Genomic DNA, 13,950 nt, shown 5'->3' on the forward strand with positions numbered 1-13,950 from the left:
TTATGCTATTATTTATCTTCATATGTTTTACAGCTCAACATGACACTGAACATTTTGGTTTGCAGCAATGTAGGTCAAAGGTGACCATAAATTATCAACCACCTTCTTAAAACAAGAAAGGGTAGCATCTATTCAAACAATACTAATCCTGCAACTTTTATAAGTGGTATCTTTTTAAATTATAAATGTTGAACTTACACTGAATAAATTCTTTATTACAGCCAAAGGCCAGAAACTTAAAATAGCCCACAAGAACAGAAGTTCCACTAGACATTAGTATAATATATAATAAAACAAGCAGTAATGTGAAAGTGAAAAGAGATTATGGAGTACAACTGGAGGGAGGGAGAGAGTTTACCAATTTAGCTTGCAGCCCCTTATTATGTTTTGCTGTTCTCTATATGCTACCAAAGAAACATTTGCTAGTTTATAAATAGCAGGGAGCTGCTAGTCCACAAGTAAATCCATGAGGAATAATTTATCTTGAAGACTCATAAAGTTTGCTAAAAGGGAATAGTATGTATACTGCCTAGATCCCAATAAAAATTGCAATATAACAAAACCCATCCAACTGCCCCAAGCAGTTACAATCTTTCTGAGAGGTTCCAGTAAATCTGTCTTCCAGCAGAGCAGATGGAAAACTACATTTAACTCTTTTTAAATGCAGAAGACTTTGGATTTAAGAAGCATTGGAGCTGGATCTTAGTCCGTGAACCTGTTAAATAGCGGGTTCTTTGGCGCAGGAATGAAGATGGAAGCTGAGTACAAGGTAACTCATTGTTTATTTCGTGCTGGAACTGTACTGGGGGAAATGTCTGCAACTAGCCGCAATATATAGTCTAGCCCCTAGGTGGCAGCCAATAGGTTTGAATCAACCATTGCCGCCTGGAGCTAGCCAATTGCAGCACAGGAGACTTGCAGTCTGGGTTGCTGGAGAGCCATTAGCTGCTCCAGCAACCCACGTGGTATTCTTTAATAGCCCAGTACATAACAGAACCGATCTTAGATTAATGTTGTTGTACACATATAATAGTTTCTTCTATTAATTAGCTTACTATAATAAACATCATGGGCTTTTTTTAAAAAAAAGATACCCAATATAAGAAATAAGACCACTCCAGAAGGAAACAAGATACTTTTCACCGTTGGCATAGCCCTTTTGGAGAGAGGCCTATGTTGGTACCCCAGGAGCTATGAGCTGCACCAGGGCACAAAATGAATTGTCTAGAACCGGGGTAGACAACCTTGGCTCTTTTATGACTTGTGGACTTCAACTCCCAGAATTCCTGAGTCAGCCATGCTGGCTCAAGAATTCTGGGATTTGAAGTCCACGAGTCATAAAAGAGCCAAGGTTGCCAAGCCTAGTCTAGAAGCCCAGAAGTCTGACAAATTAGCAATCAATAGACACATAAACATTAACAATATCTATAAACTATGCAAAAGAGACAATCAACCAGCCAAAAAGGAAAGGGAACAAAAAGATTCTTTACAAGCACTAATAACGTTACCTAGTTTGGGTAATGAAACGTCTGCAAGAAAACAAGGGAGCTCAGAGAGCATCAAGGATCCCTCATTTCAACCCTGAGCTACAAATATTCTCTTTTGTTAGTCTCTATAGAGATTCTCAAGGGATGCAGTGGCTCAGTGGGTTAGGACGCTGAGCTTGTCGATCAGATGGTCGGCAGTTTGGCGGGTCGAATCCCGAGTGCCACGTAACAGAGTGAGCGCCTGTTACTTGTCCCAGCTTCTGCCAACCTAGCAGTTCGAAAGCACGTAAAAAATGCAAGTAGAAAAATAGGGACCACCACGGTGGGAAGGTAACAGCGTTCCGTGTGCCTCTGGCGTCTAGTGATGCCGGCCACATGACCACGGAGACGTCCTCGGACAAGCACTGGCTCTTCGGTTTTGAAACGGAGATGAGCACCGGCCACTAGAGTTGGAAATGACTAGCACGCATGTGTGGGGGAACCTTTACCTTTACCTTTATAGAGATTCTCAGTCACACAGGTGCAACGGTGCTTTTTCAAGAGCAACTGGACTTTCTTGTTTTTCTTTGAAGACGTTTCGCTTCTCATCCAAGAGGCTTCTTCAGTCCTTTATCAGGGAATTGTCTTTCTAAAGATTCAATCGATGGTTCGCTCCAAGCCTCCACAGGTTTTTTTTCAGTCCCACGTGGTCATCAGCCGCCTCATAACGTTCGCTGAATATGGGTCAGATATAAACACCTGCCTGTTCTCTCTGGGCAAAATTTGCAATTCTCAAAGCCTTTTAGAGACTCCAGCTGAGAACGCTGCTCCGAGGCGGTGCGATTATAAAAGCCTGGTCAAGTGGAACAACTTTCTTCACACACCAATTGTCCTCAAATGCCCACACAGGTCAAGGGAATTATGGGTCACTTAATTCCCGGAAGTCAAAGAACATCCACATTTCAAACTGCACCAGCACTTAAGCTGAACGGATGTTTGTCGGCAGCCACTCTAATTCAGACCAAGTGTAAAAACAATAAGGACGTACTTAAAAAGCCACATTCTACAAAGTGCACACAGGTGAAATGCACACTAGAAACTGCATACCTACACAGAAACACACAATTCGATGTCGCTAAACTAAACCTCCCTTGGCATTTGCCAGTAAAGAAAAAGCGGGTGAGTGTGTTTAAATAAACAGTACATATGCTAGTTTAGAGACACAGCATGAATGCCAATAAATGTCCAGTATGGAAGTAAAAAGGCTGGTTTTAAAACAATCATAGGAAATGTAAGCTATCTGAGGCTCTTTCCCCAAAAACCATATTTGAAGGAAGATATGCTAGTATAATGCTCTTAAACTTAATTAGGCTAGGGGAAAACCCAGCAGCTGTATTTATATCATAGGCGAAGTTCGGTTAGTTCTTGATCAGGCTTTTTGGTAGCTTAATATATTGGGCAACAATATGTCATTAGCTTTTAACTGAATATAGTCTGAAGAATCCAACATCAGTTAATTCAACAAACAAGATGACTTTGTTATGTGAACTAAGCCTTTAATTATCCATATAAAAGAATGCTGTAACTTATATATAAGAGCCGTGGTGGCGCAGTGGCTAGAATGCAGTATTGCAGGCTAACTTTGCTCACAGGAGCCAGGAGTTCGATCTTGACTGACTCAAGGTTGACTCAGCCTTCCATCCTTCCAAGGTCAGTAAAATGAGGACCTAGATTGTTTGGAGGCAAGATACTGACTCTGTAAACTGCTTAGAGAAAGCTGTAAAGCACTATGAAGTGGTATATAGGTCTTATTGCTATTTCTATATATTGTATCAGAATGTCAGTCCTACAATAATGATTTTCAATGACAAGAATATAGATTTTGGATTGAACGTTGGGGGGGAATCTTAACAGTAAGATGAATTTGACACTGGGACTAATGACCAACAATCAGCTGGGCGCATTCAAATTGAATTTGGATAAATATTTGGCACGGTTGTTCATCTGAAATTGATAGGTACCAGAGTGGGAATTAAAACCTAAAATCCACAGCAAAAAAATCTTTATGTAGAAATGGCAAAATTCTCAGCTTATACTTTTAAGATTAATATCTAAAGAGCCATGGTGGCGCAGTGGTTAAAATGAAATATTGCAGGCTGATTCTGCCCACTGCCAGGAGTTCGATCCTGACTGGCTCAAGGTTGACTCAGCCTTCCATTCTTCCAAGGTTGGTAAAATGAGGACCCAGATTGTTGGGGGCAATAGGCTGACTCTGTAAATTGCTTAGAAAGGGCTGTAAAGCACTATGAAGCAGTATATAACTCTAAAGCAGGGGTGTCAAACTCCTGGCCCATGGGCCGGACACGTCATCAGGAAGCCACACCCACCCCATTAATGGCAATGGCAAAAAAGCTCCGATACATTACGTGACATCACGAGTTTGACATGTCTGGTCTAAGGGCTATTGCTAATGCTATCTACATTCCCAACAAATTACTCTTCAGCTAGCTATTGTCAGAATTCTACTTCAATATTTTCATATCATTTCCCAATCTACTGTAGTCCTGGACTAATTATTTTTAATATACCATTAAAATGCCAACCGTGATGTAGGTCACAATAATCCAGTTTAACTGTTCTGGCAAAGGCAAACATCAAGACGCTATGATTTTTATTTTTTTTAAAGAACACTAAATAGCAAACATTGTCCCCGAAAAAGGAACAGTTCTCAGACATGTTGGGCAGGAAGCCCAATTTGATCTTGGGATTGTTATTGTAATTTCCCTTGAAATGTCATGAAAATTGGACTGTTTCATTTGCTTCTTTAGTCAATGTTTCTTGACACTCTGCCTTTTTTTTAGCTTAAAAAGCAGCAATTGTCTAAGTATTTTGATTAAGAAAATGTGATTGGAGAAACCAAGGTTAAAATTTCAAACTGTGTAGATGCTCAAAAACCAGAACGTAATGTTGCTGTTTAGTTAGCAGGTAGAATTTCCCCGATCTCAACTGTGTTGAGAGCAGGTATCTAGAATGCAGAGTGGGAAATATTTCAGTTTTCCCTCAATCATCTTAAGTATGACAGCTCCGGTCTAGTCTCACATTAGTCCCTTCCTATTCATAGTGTGCACAACCCATCCCATCTCTTTTGTTGCTTTGCAAACTCTTCTGTGCTGCCGTTCTGCAACAGAATAGATGCAACAGATTGAAACTAGTGCCTTGTTTTGCTTTGAGCTATAGGCATTTTTTTTATACCTGATGCATCAGCTGAAATGCATGATTCATGCATCCCATTAGGCACTCACAAATCTTCAGCAGACAATTATATTTAAAAACGAAAAGGCCAGCAACAACACACAGATCCCCATATAGCACAAAACAAAATCTCCAATGGTAGATGGATAAAGCTATTAATATTTTAAATGGAATCCTGATTGCCAGAGCTTTCTTTTAGAAGCAGGTGCTTTTCAGTACATAATTAAAGGTAAAGGTAAAGGTAAAGGTAAAGGTTCCCCTGCATGTGCGTGCTAGTCGTTTCCGACTCTAGAGGCCGGTGCTCATCTCCGTTTCAAAGCCGAAGAGCCAGCGCTTGTCCGAGGACGTCTCCGTGGTCATGTGGCCAGCATGACTAGACGCCAAAGGCGCACGGAACGCTGTTACCTTCCCACCGTAGTAGTTCCTATTTTTCTACTTGCATTTTTTACATGCTTTCAAACTGCTAGGTTGGCAGAAGCTGGGACAAGTAACAGGCGCTCACTCTGTTACCCGGCACTCGGGATTCGACCCGCCAAACTGCCGACCTTCCGATCGACAAGCTCAGCGTCCTAACCCACTGAGCCACCGCGTCCCTCCCCCTCCCATAAGTCTACTTCTGCTAATGAAAAATAGTAGAGTAATCAAAGTAAGAAAGATATGGGTCTATCAAAATGAGACCGTAATCAAAGAAACTTTTGACAAGGCAGTCCTAAAGCAGGACAGAAATGATATAATAAGTTGCACAAGTCTGTACCTTAATAGTTGTACCTCCACTAGATCACCATTATAGGGCCCTGTAGACTAGACCCAGAAGATCACAATAGAGTCTTTAATACTGTTATTAAACCAGTATTACCAGATAAAGGAGTCATTAGAGGCTGTCTCTGCCCATCCCTCTTCTCTATAATCTTGAATTCTATAAATTTCACTTTTTTTCATCTGCAGATAGACCCCCAAACCAACTAATATATTACAAGGAGTTTTAGATGTTACTTATTTAGTTATTTAATCATTATATATCAGCCTCCACCCACAGGCTTCTACAATAATACAACAATTTTATAGAAATGGAAAGGATAAAAACAACAAGCCATTTGCCACTAAAAACAATAACATGATCTTTAAAACAATACCTAACACACTCGCACACATGAAATTGTTTCCAGAGAGCAATTGGAGAGAATGTGCTGTACATAAGTTTGTCTTTGATCCCTATTAGAATTACTTGCAGTATGAAAGCTGTATATTTAGGAAGGGTGTGGATAATTTTCTATGTGACACAATTCATCGGTGAATCTGTTTCAGTTTAAAATGACAAAAACAACAACAACCACCAAACAATTCTGTTCATTACAGCGACTTGCTCAATTGCAGTCTGTACTCACTGGGAAAATCAAATACACCAGGGCCCCTCTAACTTTGACGTACCACTAGGGAAGGGTCAATGGAATTCAAGAGAGGTTGGGCTTGCACCATTTATGGCAGTGTAATAACTGTAGGCTGATGACTCACTTAACTTTTTCCCCCAGCCCTGCCTGCTCTTCTCCTACATCCACTTATTAAAATACAATGTATCTTTCACCTTACTCTCTTGACTAAAGCTTACTTTTATCAGTATCAATGGCTTGGTCATCATTTAAGATCCCCCTTTAGCTTATCTATTGCCATCCTTCCCCCCCCCTCATTTGGCAAAGCTGGGCATTTGAATTAACAAATAAGCTTACTTTCTACAGCTATTCAAAAGACTACGGCTATTCTACCACACGGTGCTCTGGTGAATGGCAGATGAGGTTGACAGATGGCTCGGCCCACAGATTTAGTCATCCATGGAAACACACTTGAGTTTTCTTGCCCACTTTCCTTGTGCAAAGCCAATCAACTCAACTCCCCACTCCATCCCAGTTGACTCACAACCCCCTGGGGATGGCAACCCATAATTGGAGAACAGCAGTGATCCAAACTGTATTTAAGTCTAAGTCTAGTGGAGAAAATATGCTCAGATTAGCTCCCATGAAGATTATTGCATCATGAACAAGATTCTTGCTAAGAAAACTATGTATATGTATTGGGAGTGGGCGGGGGGGAGAGGCTCCTTTCTTGCAATGTACTTAAAAAAAAACATTTGGTTTTTTTTAAAAAATACCCCTGTTTTATGTGAAGTGTGTAAGGCTGCTGTCATTTGAACCCCATGTCTAATTTTTGTTACTAAAAAAAATGCAATTCATCCCTTTCATCATGTATTGCCTTCATAATCTGGCCTCTGCTTTATAGCAGAAACTCTGCTTTATTCAATTCCATTCCATTACAGCTACAGTTGATTATTTTAATACGCTAGAACGCAGATGCCCAACAGGTGGCCTCCATGCCTTCACTTGAGCCATAAGGGTCTATTTCACCAAAGTGCCTTCATCGCTTTGTCGTTTGCCATGCTTCAACCAACTCCATCTCAAGCAACTGAAATCTCTTCCAAAAAGTAACTGCGGAACATGGAGGGGTACATCTACTTACATGTAATGTAAGTGAGGATTCTTATCAAACGCCCGCGGCTGGATGCTTCGGAGCCCTGAGTTCGTGATTGTCCTGCAAAGAGATGCAAAAGGACAGGAAAAGTAACCCATGAAGAAAGAAAGAATCAGTGAAAGTCAGGCATTCAGAGATCTCACGTTAATTTATTTTATTTTATTTTATTAGATTTATATACTGAATCAGAAGAGATAATTGGAAGACTAACCTGCCAGCCTGAGTCTAGAGGCCTTTAAAACATTCCCCCCACCCCCCACCCCCAATGGGGGAACAAATCTGTCAAGATCATTTTTTCTCAGTACCAGGGCAGCCAAATATGTCAACTACAACTATTTGAACTTCACTTTCTTTTTTGAATAACTTTTCCACTAAAATTCAAAAGCATTTAGTGCACACTTCTGCAAACATGCCTCTCTCTCTTTTTTGGCAATTCTGCCTAAGGTACATAGATTTTTAAAGCATTTTCCTTAATATAATATATTTTGTGTCTTGTCTATCTGTCTGTCTGTCTGCCTGTCTATCTGTCTGCCTGCCTATCTCTCTCTCTCTCTCTCTCTCTCTCTCTCCCTATCTATATATCTATCTTTCTAGATATATATAAAGAGGGGGGGAGGAATCCCCTCAGAGGATAAGATCCAACAGCAGGCTGTCCCATGATTAATTTAGCCTCAGTGTGTATCATTTCCACAATTCCAAATGTGGGGAGAATTCCAGCCAACTTTGCATAGCTATTTTAAGGATTTCTAAGGCAAAATGAACCATTTCATCTGCCTAGGCCCTAAGGCATTCATTCAATGCTTTCTGACAGCTTTAGTCTCAAACAAATGAAGCACATATATCAAAATCAGATCATCAGTTCATTAACCCTCAGAATGTTCTACAACTTGAGTTGCTAACATGGGTTACACATATTGCTCAGTTACAACTCTCAGCATCCTTTGCCATTTGCCCTGCTTTGTATGGATTCTGGAAGTTTCTAGAACAGTGACATCTGCCATTCCATCAAGTGACTATCTCTAGTCTGTACCAGATAGCAAACTCACCATCTCTGCCTTAACAGGAGCTGCTACTAAGAATTAAACCTGAGAATGGATGAGTGGGAAAATGGGAAACGATGTTGATTCTCTAAATTAAATCAGATTTCTAAGCTAAAGCCAGCGACTTGAGGTGAACTGTCGAATCAAACCGAAGACCTCTACATCCATTTAAACAATTTAAAATCTTGTCCTTTAATCGGTTTGGGAGTCAGAATCAGTTCGGTTCAAAGGGATGAGTCAAATTGGAGTCCAAAGCCAATCAATTTTCTCAATCAATATGGAGGTCTGAATCAGATTATAGATCTAAATCAAATCCATGTTTCAGAATGGTGGGTTGTTGTTTTTTTTGGCCTGACTTCCATGTCTCTAGCAGGACTTCAGTAAGCCAAGGAAACACTTGGTCACAGAGCGACAGATGGTTCCCAAGCAACCAAAAATTGCATGAAGTGACCAAACATCTTGAAAGAAAATGAATAGCAGTCCGTGCCCAGCATTCTAGTATTACTTTCCATCTTTCCATCATTTTCTTATGGCTTATAGTAACTTACAACTTAAAGTATCTATTTTCATTTATAAATCATCTCTTTAGAGATACACACGTACACACATTGTATATATTCTGTACATAGAGGTTATAGCTATACCTAACGAAAGCATACAATTTCTTGTAAACTAAATGAATAATAACATATGTTCCCCCTTTTTTTAAAAAAAGTACTTGCTTATTTGAACATTGCTGATTCAGTTATCCGCAGGATTTCTATTTCCAATTAATAATACTAATATATAATAATAAAATACTTGCAATGAACAATGAGCTCTGTATGTCCTATCTCTTTATAATTCTTTAACTAGGCCCAAAAAAACAGAAAAGTAATCATAGCAAGAACAATCAAATAAAAGAGTCACAAATATGATAAGATTAATGCTGTTATCAACAAGTATAGAAAGCATCCAACTAAAAGTCTAAATTTAACATTGTGGCTTGTACATTTTCACCTTTTTGCCCTACCAAACAAGTTCTTTCTCTCAGGTTGCCATTCTCAAGAAAAAGCTTTTCTGACAGAAGGTCTTGTAAGCCATAAACGCATTTCTGATTGTTTCTGACACAATGAATATGCTTTGTAAGAGTATCAAGCACCATATTTTATCTTCTCCTCCTGTAAAGGAATATGTCTTTATCTATTCCTTTGATTTTGTTTTTTAAAATCCTTCACTAGCAGAAACATAGAGACACAATGACAGTTCCTGCACTAAATTTAGAGAAATTCTGAACAAGCCATTTACGATGCACCATGGGTAATTCCTACAGAGGACATTTTTTTTATTTTTTATTTATTTTAATTCCATTTATATCCCGCCCTTCTCCAAAGACTCAGGACGGCTTACAAGCTTAGCAGTAGCCTTCATTCTATGTATATGCCTGCTTATTAGGGCTTTCACACACACACCCCAAGCGGCATTATTACAAAGTCAGCTTAATTGCCCCCAACAATCTGGGTCCTCATTTTACCTACCTCGGAAGGATGGAAGGCTGAGTCAACCTTGAGCCTGGTGGGACTCGAACCTGCACTAATTGCAGGCAGCTGGTGTTACTTAAGGAGGTATTAGCCCACTGCTCCACCAAGGCTCTTTGATTCTTTGGAGCTAAGTTACAGAATAACTTAGTAAAATGGTGATGGTGGTGTTTTTTGCTGACTTGGGGTGAGACGCAGGTGAGTTACTGTAGGGTTTGCTTTCTTGACAGAAGGCATTTAACAAATTTAAATTCCTGAGATATATTTAGCATGGAAGTTCTCAGAGTAGGAACTTGAAATTGATAAACCTGAAATTCACAATGGCTAAGCCTTAGCCGAATGCTCAGTATGGGCATGGATTCCCAGCTATGTTTTAGAATGGGGGTCTCCAACCTTGGCAATTTGAAGACATGTGGACTTCAACTCCCAGAATTCACCAGCTGGCTGAGGAATTCAGGAAGTTGTAGTTCACATATCTTAAAACTGTCAAGTTAGAGCAGGGGTGTCAAACTGCCAACCTGTGGGCTGGATGCGTCATGGCAAAACCGTGCCCAGCCCATTGCCGGCAATGGAAAAAAAAGTTGTGATACATCACGACATGTCATGTGACATTGCGAGTTTGATACTCCTGAGTTACAGTGATCTATAAAGTCCCATATGAATTTCAAGGCAGGTTATTTGAAGATAGATTGGTAAGTCAATGGTCCACCAAAAAGCAATGAAGCAACCTGGTCTGCAAGAAGCAAGCATTTCTGTCCAAGCATCCAAGACTAAATCCAAAGTACAAATTCTCCACAGAATGAATTGTCAGAACTACCAGCTATATGAAATGAACTGAGATTCTAACTTTTTGGGTCACCTAACTCCAGTTGCAGTTAGGTTAAGTAATCTATTGACTTCATCTTTGGATAGCTGTCATGGATCTGCAGTTCCAGAGCCACAGTTGTTTACTCACTGATTCATGTTCACTTATTTGGTGTGAGAAAATGCCTCTGCAGCAAAAGCTCAACTCTCTGTTTTGTTTCAAAAAATGGCCAAAGGAGGTAACAAGGTGAATGCACATTTTGCAAATTCAGTGAAACACTTCTAAATCCAAGTTCAGTCGTGCATATTGAACCACAAACCCAGAAGAGAACATTTGGTCTTAAACTCAGTAAGTAGGTCAAATATTCATACTAGAAACATACTTTACCTACGATTTCTTTTGATAGTATAGAGGAACAGACCTGGTCAACCTTTGCTTGTTCTCACAAACTGAGACAAAAATACTCAAAAACACAATACTCACAATCTCTGGAGTCCTGTGTACAGCTCCATGTCTACGGCATGCAAAGTCTGCAAATTCTTCCAGTACTCTATGTATCTATAGAGAGATAATGGGGTAGGGAAGAAAGAAGATGACTTTAGTACAGAAATACACTTTCAGAGGAACCATTGACAGTGTGGGAGAACCAGGGATGGAAAAAGCATTGACAATCTCTGAACTTGATGGGTTTCATCATGATTCAAACTGGTTCATTTATGATGCCAGATCCACGCACCATATAACTTTATGATGCCTGGAACTGGTACAAGTGAGCTGGATTTGCCAAGGCAGCAAGCAAACCTTGACAGGACAGGATATAACAATAGAAGACTTCCTAAGAAGGAAGAATTACCCAAATTTATTGATCATATTAAATGGATGCAATTTTAAACCATTCGATATTGCTTTGCATATAAATTAAGTACAGTTGGGATTCAGTACTTAGTCTATTAACTGTATAGAGTAACAGAGCAAAACTTTTAGCGAAAGAATGCCTCTGATTAACTGATACATTCAACATATATACTGTATTTCCTTAAATTACCTCCTACAGTTCTGGTTTTCAACTTTTTCTTCACCACGGACCCCCTTTAAGTACCTTTTGTGGCCATGGACCATGGCCACAGACCCCCAAGACTTAACTCAAGATGTAAATCATAATATTTCTTCAAGCCTTCACGGACCCCCTATGATGATATTGCAGACCTTAGGTTGAGAACCAATGTACTACAGTATCTTCAAGATAAAGAAGGAACAACACCTCTTCTATGGGAAAGCCCCCAGTTTGAAATAGATCACCCCCTAAACACACACACACACACACACAAAAAGAATATTTTTTTTTCTTCAAAATACTGTTTCCTTTCCTAGGCATAGTTTTTTTTTTTTAAAAAAAAAGAAGATTCTTTTTTTTTCTTATTTAACAAATTCACTGAAGAAAACCTAGCTAATAAATCAGTTTTGTCATTATTAATTAATCAAGAGCTCTTATTGCTCAAACTGATAGAGAAAAGATTTAAAAAAAACACGTCCTCTAAGTTTCTGCAGTTTTTAAATCTTCTTTTAATAGAAAGGAGTGGCCCAGAGGAAAAATTCTACTCTGATCAGCACTGTATCCTTCAAAGAGCTAAACAACCAATCAGGGCTGCTGTACAATAGCTTGGGGCCTATTTGAATGTGTAACCCCCCCTTTTTTTTAAAGTTGTACATCTCAGTGGGCACACTACTGCAGTGGCATCAGCTTTCTGAGTTACTTAAATTGTGGTTCTTCTTTTTAATTGAAGACATTTAAAGTATTTTTACCCTGCTTTTTCCCCCGAAAAATGTTGCCCAAGACAGGTTCTGTTTAAAGGTACGCAATATAAAATATAGACATGCCACATCAAATTAATGCAAAGCAAAATCACAACAAGCTATATTAATGGGAGGAGAAACTATTAAAAAAACCTTTAACATTAAAAACTGTAGATAATGTTTTGGATAGTTTAGACATACTGTACAATTTCAGCATAGCGGTAAAATCTCTGGTATGAAATGTAGCATTCCCAGTCAGGAAACATTCTTAATGCATCCAAAACTTTCTTAGGCAAAAGTCTCAGGGAAGTGAGTGCCATGGAGACCCAGAAAAGTCCCATCTTCTATTGCTGTCTATGCTTTGGTAATATTCCCTCAGCCAGAGAATTTCTTCCTAAACCTAAGAATTCGGGGAGTTGAAAGTATGTAGTTGAAATATGTAGGAGACACGAAGTTGAAGATAGTGATTTGAGATACCCAGTTTGGTTACAGTATGAAAGACAGAAGAAATATAAAAGGTAAAGGTAAAGGTAAAGGTTCCCACGCACATGCGTGCTAGTCGTTTCCGACTCTAGGGGCCGGTGCTCATCTCCGTTTCAAAGCCGAAGAGCCAGCGCTTGTCCGAGGACGTCTCCGTGGTCATGTGGCCGGCATGACTAGACGCCAAAGGCGCACGGAACGCTGTTACCTTCCCACCGTAGTGGTCCCTATTTTTCTACTTGCATTTTTACGTGCTTTCGAACTGCTAGGTTGGCAGAAGCTGGGATGAGTAACAGGCGCGCACTCTGTTACGCGGCACTCGGGATTCGACCCATCAAACTGCCAACCTTCTGATCGACAAGCTCAGCGTCCTAACCCACTGAGCCACCGCGTCCCTTAGAAGAAATATATCCAGCCCTAAAAGTATACTGTATGTAAGCCTTAGGATCCATTTCCAGAGTCCTCACTCAGATGGATTTAAAGAAATACTATTCGCCAAAAAAATATGGATAGTTAAGTTGGGGTTTTTTTAAAAAAAAATAAAAATGATGGTTTTGTGAGTTTGAATAATTGTGAGACTGATTAGTGTTTTCAGCTGAAGCCTCATTTCTGTTAAGTGAAATATTCCTGTTCTAGGCCAAGACATTTGGAACGGTCATTTCCCAAATCTATGTCATTGCTGCGCACTCACTAATTATTGGGATTGGTTCTCCACTTCTTAGTGATTCTTTTTACAAAAACAGTAGCCCAAAAAATCTGGATTTTGTACATACCATTTCACGATGTCTTTGTGATTAATGAAACTTAATTAACCCTAGCATCTTAATTTCTTTACACAACTTTCCCAAGTGTATACGGTTGAACGTACATTTTGCGTGCAAGATTTCTACCTGTGTGTCAATTTCAATTTCAAAAATTAAAAAAAATATTGCAGATTTACTGTGCACAATCTATATGCACAAGGCAAAGACTGTATTAGCCCCATCTTTTTGCAGCTCCAATTCCTCGCCTCTTTTAACAAAGTGGAGATGTATTTTCACAGGAGATATTCAGCGGTAGCATAGGTAAGCATCCAT

At 39.5% G+C, this 13,950-nt stretch overlaps 1 protein-coding gene across 3 annotated transcripts in view; it reads right to left on the minus strand.

The window, feature by feature from the left end:
• Positions 1-13,950, minus strand: part of NTRK3 (neurotrophic receptor tyrosine kinase 3) — a gene marked incomplete at both ends in the record, with an annotated part of 356,788 nt that overhangs the window by 258,790 nt on the left and 84,048 nt on the right. For all 3 annotated transcript variants that reach the window (XM_083371339.1, XM_083371338.1, XM_083371340.1), the window contains 2 exons: positions 7,227-7,298; positions 11,084-11,158. In XM_083371339.1, coding sequence (XP_083227465.1) covers positions 7,227-7,298; positions 11,084-11,158 — 147 coding nt within the window. The remainder of the gene's footprint in view (positions 1-7,226; positions 7,299-11,083; positions 11,159-13,950) is intronic.

The sequence above is a fragment of the Vipera ursinii genome, assembly GCF_947247035.1.
Source record: "Vipera ursinii genome assembly, chromosome: 11".
NCBI classification, from domain to species: Eukaryota; Metazoa; Chordata; class Lepidosauria; order Squamata; family Viperidae; genus Vipera; species Vipera ursinii.